Source organism: Magnolia sinica, chromosome 11 (genome assembly GCF_029962835.1).
Source record: "Magnolia sinica isolate HGM2019 chromosome 11, MsV1, whole genome shotgun sequence".
NCBI lineage: Eukaryota > Viridiplantae > Streptophyta > Magnoliopsida > Magnoliales > Magnoliaceae > Magnolia > Magnolia sinica.
This window is the reverse complement of record NC_080583.1, coordinates 22,304,652-22,313,106: the sequence shown is the minus strand read 5'-3', so window position 1 is coordinate 22,313,106 and position 8,455 is coordinate 22,304,652. Positions and strand designations below refer to the sequence as shown.

The following is an 8,455-nucleotide window of genomic DNA, read 5'->3' as shown; positions in this document are numbered from 1 at the left end:
TAAACGAGATTCGGTTCCACATTGAAGAACGTGAGAAGTATAGGACCACACAAAATAGTGGGGTGGTTGTGAAGGGAACGCATGACGAGGTAGAAATTGACTTTTATGGCGTTTTGACGGATATTATTGAGCTGAGTTAATATATGAGAAAGCAGGTGTACTTATTTAAATGTGATTGGTGGGATATTGGAAATAAGAAGTTGGGAATACAGACTGATGACTACTTTACGAGCATAAATTTATCTCAAAATTTATTTAAGGACGACCCATTTGTCCTCGCCAGCTAAGCTGAACAAGTATTTTACCTTACTGACACCAAGTTAGGTGGCTTTTGGCACATAGTGCGGAAAATAAAGCCAAGGAATGTAATTGACGTTCCTGAACTAGATGTTGAAGATAGCGAGGACGGAGAAAATGAAATGTCTAGAGTTGAACAAGCATATCAAGAAGACATGTCATCTGAGGATAGAGGGACTGATCCAAATATTGATATTGATGTGGTGCAATTGGATAGAGATGATGTGCCACTTGATCATGTTGATGCCTCAATAATACATGACATTGTTAGAGATGATAGCGGTTTCATTGATGACGACGTTGTAGACGATGAAGAGAAAATACTGATAAACGATAGTGATGGTGAAGAATAAATAATCCTAAGCGATAGTGATACAGATGACGATTATTAAATGTACACATGATTTACATGTCATTTTTCAATTCGAATAATTTGATTATTACATGTATACATGTTTTATAAGTCATGATTTATTTCTTTAAATGACTTGTTTATAATCCACATTTACAGTTGAGTCAATTTCTGATCATGTCCTCCTCAAACTGGAGTGTAGCGGAAGCACGCAGCATACTTCATCAACTGTTGCGGATGGACTTTCTGGCCCTATCTTCTTCTGGTAAGGCTAAAGAGATACCCGATCTGATCGATGAGTGTAGGGAGGAATATATCGATGATGATTTAGATAAAAGATTATACAATCTCAAAGAAACTTCAGACCTGATGGAGGAATATAACTACGGAAAACTTCATATGGAAGATGTGGTTTTGTCACTTGCACATCTGAATGGAGTTCCGAGAGACTAGTTTCTCCTATGGTGACTAGCATGTTGGCTATAACAATGTCGAGTGCTTCACACAGCTTGACATATACTTCTGTAGCGTATGATAACTTACGCAGGGAGTATTTATGATAGTTGATTCGAAGTTATTTCGTATTACAATGAAATACATGTATTTAATATAGAATGACAATGTGTAATGAAATTTTCAAATTTTACTAGAATATTTACGGTTTTATTATATTCTGCTTGCATTATAGTATAATGGTCTAATTATATTGTAATCATTTCTTTTAGCATAAGCACAAATTCATTCTACCATCAACACTACTTATATAATGTTTTAGTATATTCCACTTGCACTGTAAAGTTTAATGTGTTTATTATATTGATGTTCATACACTTATACTGACATTGTTTAAATTTATAACTTCGTATTTCGCACATATTCAGTCATGGCACCAGGTGGGAGATCAGGTCGTTCGCGCATTGGATCTACCCCTTCTACACATAATGCGACGAAGATAGCATCGACATCACACAATGCATCACAGGCGTCTGATCCCTCGGTCGTGCATACACCAGGCACTGCATGTAAGTCTAGACATATATTTCTTTTAGTGACTTTTGTTTATGTTTAGACTTATATAATTTTTTTTACAACAGCATCGTCGACCAGTCGATGAGGATGTGAACCCACACGTGGGTTAGTTTTAGAGTGACTTACGCATGAGGGTAGGGTAACGGTATAGTTCTCATATGACTGCCTTAGACCTGTTGGGGACAATGTCAGGTTATTTATGTCAGAAGTTGGTGTCCTATGCAGATCTCTAATCCCCGCCACCCCCATTGGGCAGACGTGACATATGATGTGAGGCAACTCATCCACCAACGCCGTATGGTAAATTTTAGTAAATTAAATTTTCTTTTGTGAAAGTTCATTTACGGTTAAGTTATTTTTTTAATAAGTTTATTGCCTTAATCTATTATTTACGAAACTAAAGAATAAATTTGTCTTAGATTTGAGTATTCCGTACATTTCTGTAATGCTCCAATTTTCGAACCCGAGTACGAGACTCGTTCCGAAAACCCGAGAGTTAATAAATTAGAGATCTAGCGGAAAGATTAAAGTCAGAGTATGATGGCATAAGCAAGCATGGATTATATCATATAAACCAAATTATTTGGCCCACTCAGCTGGGGGCCTTATTACAAAATTTTGAAAGTATCAATGTATCAAATCAAACATAAGAGTACTATTACTACTAATTAAAATCGAAACAACTGGCCGCTTCTTGCTATGGCTCGTCTTTATAATATCCATCTTCAGGCTCCACCATCATACCATCAGGGTCAGTGCTGCTGTCCTCTCCATCTACACCTGCATACTCTGTACGGTTGGATATTCAATGAATGAGTGGCCAGCTCGGTGTGAATTCTCCTCAAGATTACGCACTACTACCGTAGCAAACATAGTTTAAAGAAAAATAAGAAAATAATCCTAAACAGGCAAGATGTAGTCTTATTAAAATGCATGGGTGTATGAATGCACATCGACCTGAGGATGCTCATTTAATCGAACTTGGGCTCGTCACCCATGCAATCATCGACCTGGGGATGTATCCAGTCGAACTTAGGCTTGTCACCCATAAAATCATCGACTTGGGTATGCTCTTCCAGTCGAACAAATAGATTGATAGTCGATGGTCTGGGAGCTAGCAAAATGATACCCCAATGATCCTAAGGGCACGTGCTACAGCATCAAGAATTAGCCACCCGTCATCGCCAATATGTTATGGATGCATGATTAGCCAAACTGTTATTATTCCAATTATAATCAACCGTTTTAAATAACTCAATGGTCACTACGGGAGGCTCGTCACCCAACATAGGTTGACAGCTCGGATATAATGTCCCATGACCACCATCCCCGGTTCATGAGGTTTTTTACCTTGGGATGTTAAATAAAAACCTTTGATCAAAATGACACTAGGTTAAGGGCCCTATTTTCCATACAAAATCCATCTAGTTATATCCCAAATGTGGCTCACATACAATAGTGGAGTTCTCCACGCGTAGTGTTGTGATTTAGATATTAAGGTGACTCAACCATAAGTTCTTATATGAAGGTGCATAGAATTACATAATGGAGGTAAAATTTTCAATGTGTTATCATGCGACTATAGTACCAACTATCAATCGATACAATACTAAACATAAGGACAACGATCATTATTCATGAATGGTACTCATTAACTAGCATATGAACCTATCATGTAATATGAGTATAATACATCAATCATGAATTTGAAATAGGGCAGTTAATAGAACTTAGAAATTTATGACAAGTATTAGGACCTTAAACTAGTGGTAGCAGTTTGATGTATACTATGTTTAGCAAACTTAGAGATAGAAAGCCCAAGGAAAAAGTCATCACCTGAGTCGTCGTAGTCCTACCCTTGATTTGAATCCCTGTGTGCAACTAATGGCCCCAAGTTACGCAAGTAGCTTCCTAGACGATTAGCTTGCATTAGATAATGATTTCTAAACATATTGAAGGTTTGAAGGGCCCATGAATAGAATCACTTGGGCTCGCTTTAGAGCAGCTAGGCCCACCAGATTTTGTTCTTCAAATGGCCTAAATTGGCCTGAGATTTGGTCCAAGTTCAGGCCCGAATTAGCCCAACATTCGAGGCCCAAACTGGGCCTGGTTCTGCCCAACCAGGTGGTCCAAAGGGTGGCCCAAAACTCGATCAGGCCCACCAAATTTTATGGTGGGGCCCTCCGTTATGTGGCATGGCTTGCCTGATACATGCATGCTGCCCGTTTTCAGCTGGATTCAAGGCTCAGTTGAGACATGCATTACAAGGCCTAGGAAAACTTGTCTTCAGCCCAACTAAGGAACATCTTCAACCCATTTATTTGTACCAGCAGGAGGCTGGTTTTCAGTTCGATCCAAGGCTTGATGAGGGCTTGATTCCAACTCCAACCATGGCCCATTATTATTAATATCATATAAATAAGTTTAATTAAAAGTAATATAAATATATATAATTGAAAGTGGAGTAATCATGAAAAATATTATATGATATATAAATAATTTGTTAGTATATAAAGATATAATAATTAATTATATATTATTAAATTATCAATATTATAATTTAATATTAATATTATATTATACATACGAATTATTATGACAATAGAAAAATAATATATATTATTCAAATATAATAAATATTAATATTTTATTATTTATATATATGTGTGTTATTACTTAATGATATCAATTTATATATGATTATTAAAAGTAGTAATATTATATATTTAAATATTGGATAATATGATTTAAAAATTATAACAAATTAAATAATGTAAAAGTATTAAAATTATGGAATAATTTGTAATAATCATACATGATATAAAATTAAAGATTATAATTATAATAAATATATATGTTATTAATTAAAAGTATTTAATATTAAATAATATGAATTACACAAAATAATATTGATTAAATATTTATTTATAATGTTAATTTATACATATAATAATATTATGTTAATGTAATTTATGTATTTATAGTCTATCTTAGAGCTTGAAAAAGGCCCGACTTTGAACTAGTTTGTGGGCCCCATTACCAGTCACAAACGCCCTAGTGAATCCTGGGTTTTTGGTCTGCTTCAGGGGGCATTTAGAGGCTCTGTTAGAAGCCATTTTTAGCTTGGGTTGTAGTTTTAAGAAGGGGGGAGGAAACGAGCTTACCTGACTCGGTCGGTTTGGAGTTATAGGGTAGAAAGCCGCATACCCACTGTATCCTCCTCTCTCTTTTCCCTTTTCTTTCCTCTATGTTCTGTTTTGTATCGCATCCGATGGCAGTCTTTTATAGATGGCTTCGAAGCTTCTGAAGAGTCGGCTACGCACCTTGATTGCCTAATGTCATGCGTAACAGAAGCACCATCATTGATACAATGAAGAGGATTTGCAGTCGGTTTTGGTATGGCTTACAGTTGGACGGTTTAGATTGGTGTAGTGGATGCTAATCAGAGAACTGTGGTGTCTAATTCATTATCCCCTCCATTTTTTGTCGTTCGCTGTTACAGCTAGCAGGAATACTGCTTTCGGCTCGTTCGTACGGCATTAATGGATCCACTTAAGATGGCCTCTTGATAAATTCACTCCCTTCATCAGATCCCTCGTATTATGTTGGCCTATGAGTCAAAGTATGGAGTAGATCTGAGGTTTTAGTGGGCTACAACAGTTTGGAAATGTGGGTACTATGCAACGTGAAAACCTTTCCGAAACCATGTCACGGGGTACTATGTTTGATTGTGATATCATGTGGGGTCCACTCGTGATGTCCTTTGTGAGATCTACTCCATTCATTGGTTTAGCAGGGTCATGTTAGGCCAGGGGCCAAAATATGGGGAAATTTTAAGTCACAAGTGGGCCACACTTTGTAACCATGTATTGGTGACAATTCACTGTGAAAGGAAACTTACGTAAACTAATTGCTTAAGAGTTATACATGAGATTTTTTTTATTTATGATCTGACCCTTTTCTCTAGTCTAGACTTTCGTTGTCCGTACTCCGCAACCTCACCCTCTAAACGAAGTGAAATTTAACGGGTGATCGTTATTTTACACGCTCTTTCCGTGGTCCAAATTTGAGCCCTGATCTCTCAAGGATGACTAAGATTCTCTTTTAATGGCTAATATATTTCAAATTTTAAAATAATATTTGCACACCTTTGATTGACAAGTTACCGATTGGGCAGTTTGGACCTAAAACCTAAGATCTTCATAATGATCGGTTTACCATGATGTTTACATGGCTTGTTTGGCAGATGCAAACATGACGGATGGTCAGATGACTTGTTAAAAATAAGGGGAATTGATGGTTAATACTCTAGCCATGTATATCAGTGGATGTACGGTCGGTTTCGTAAATGGATGGTCATAAGGTGTGTTTATGGAGTGATTAGGGGTATGACACGTATACTGTTAGATTTGAGTACTTGTTCACATGTGTAATTTCCTCAGATTGTAATTCTAATGGTGGGTTATGCATATTAATGTGGGGTGAACAAGATAAACAGGTCAGAATCTCGATTTGATAAGTGTACGAATAGATGTAGAGGCCAAATAGCTAATTTACTACGATCTAAGGGCTAAAATTCGATGTGTTTGGTTAATTTATGATAATTAAGCCCAGTATAAAATTTCACATGAAACGGATCATGGAAACTATGTGATATAGAATTCAGGGGTCTATGTTAATAGCATTTTTGTAACTATTGCTGATCTAAGAGTTTTGTGATCTAATGGTTCTACATGGTCCTATGCTCATTTCTAAACAATTCTTATAAAAGAACTTACATCTAAATCATTATGGATAGAGAGTTATTCACCGATTCAGTCAAGGGAAGGTATATATATCAAACCACATGATCAATGGTCGGATGACTTGATTTATGGATGAAGATCATTCTTAATCGGTTAGATTCATGTTGGAGGATGGATGTAGGGTTAGGTTGACTAGATTGGTACCGTACACATGTACATAAGAGGCTAAATTTATGGTAACCGTCGAGGACTTTCAATACTCGGGTATTGAAAAGTTCAGGGTGTTACAATTTCTCATGCCATCGACGACATGGTTAAAGAGCAATTCAAGGAGTATCGTGGAGAGTTACACCAATGGTACAAGTGGTGTAGGACCCACGATGAGACCGTACTGTCCACACCACCGCACGTGACTATAGACGACTGGCGGATACTCTATGAGAGATTTTTGTCTGATGCTTTTCAGGTAATATTTACATATATACGATATCTTAAGGTAATAATTAAATTCACAATTTATAATAATATATTATAAATAATGTGTTTAGAAGAGGAGTAGAATAAATTCTCTGAACAGGGAAAAGTTACAAGTGAACCACGTAGCTAGTTCAAAGTCATTTGTACCACATCGTTACGACATGGTAAGAAATTACTGGTGATTATTAAGTTGATATATTCTTTCTATGCATTTATATTAACTTTATTGTCCTTTTAATTATGTAGCGAGATTCCGTCACTGGCCAAGAGCCTGGACCAGTAAACCTCTACAGAGGAACTCACTGTTGACAGGCAACGGGATCTTGTATTCATCCTAGAGCCAGTAAGAATTGGGCAAAAATCATTACATTGTAAAATTTAATTGTATTGATTTATAATAATGTCATTCGTTATGAAAATTCATATGTTTTCATTACAGGCGGCGATGGATACTATACGCAATCAGCTCACTCCCGATGGTAGTTAGCGGAGTGAGCCAAATATCCTAAGCCAGGTGCTTGGCACCCGTTCTTGATATGTGCATGGGCTTGTCCATAGTGTCAAGCTCATGACACCTACTAGAGCTGCCTCTAGCTGATCCGTCATTGGGGAGAGTGCCCTACACCAAGCTGATATGGCAGAGAGAGGTTCAGCAGCTACGAGTCGTCTTCGATGAGATTAGAGAGTAGCTGGAGAGGCAGAGGGAGGAGGACCAGAGGCATAGGGCGGAGGAGGAGCAGAGGTGGAGAGAGAAGGAGCAAAGGCGCAGGGAGGAGGAGAGGCGACAGGAGGAGTAGGAGAGGAGGATCGAGGAGATGTACAACGGATGTAGGAGATGTTTTAGGCTCTCACTGCACCCTTTGGCACCGATGCCCCACCACCTCTGCCTTTATCTTCATGATTTTTTTAAAATTTTATTTATGACTTATTTTATATACGAATGTTAAACTTATATTTATTTGTGAGTGGATGAATGTGGGTTGTCTGTGAATGTGGATAGGATTGTTTATGTATGGATGGATGTGGTTTGTGTTTGGATGGATGTGGATGTGAATATGATGAAAATGTATTGTAATAGGTGTATTTACAAGTGTATATCAGGAATTTTTTTCTGAATTTTAAAAATAAATGAAACCAGGAAGAAACAGACTATTACCGATGAAATATTTCATTGGTAATAATAAGTCAAAAACTTATACCGACGAAATATTTCGTAGGTAAAAATTAATACAAAAATTTGTACCAACGATCTATATATGAGATATACCAACGAATTCTTTGGTTGGTAATAGCGGGCTTATGCCGACGAACATATTCATCGGTATTATTAATCCACAGTTTTACCGACGAAGATATTCGTCGGTATAAGCTATGTTTACCGACGAAATATATTGTTTTTTCCTACCAAAAGTAACATGTTTTGCCAACGATTTTAGTCGTCAGTATTTGTTTTACCATTGCCAACGAAGTCATATTTCGTCGGGAAAAGCCTTTAGCCATGGTCTTATTACGACAATCTTTCTGACGACAGATTTTGTCGGTAATAATCATTACC

General features: G+C 37.0%; 1 protein-coding gene across 1 annotated transcript; it reads left to right on the top strand.

Moving 5' to 3' along the window:
- The first annotated feature begins 6,733 nt into the window (after positions 1-6,733).
- Positions 6,734-7,235, top strand: LOC131218057 (uncharacterized). Its single transcript, XM_058212741.1, has 3 exons — positions 6,734-6,889; positions 6,972-7,064; positions 7,147-7,235. The coding sequence occupies exons 1-3, from the start codon at positions 6,734-6,736 to the stop codon at positions 7,207-7,209; spliced, it is 312 nt and encodes a 103-aa protein (XP_058068724.1). The 3' UTR covers positions 7,210-7,235.
- Positions 7,236-8,455: the final 1,220 nt, after the last annotated feature.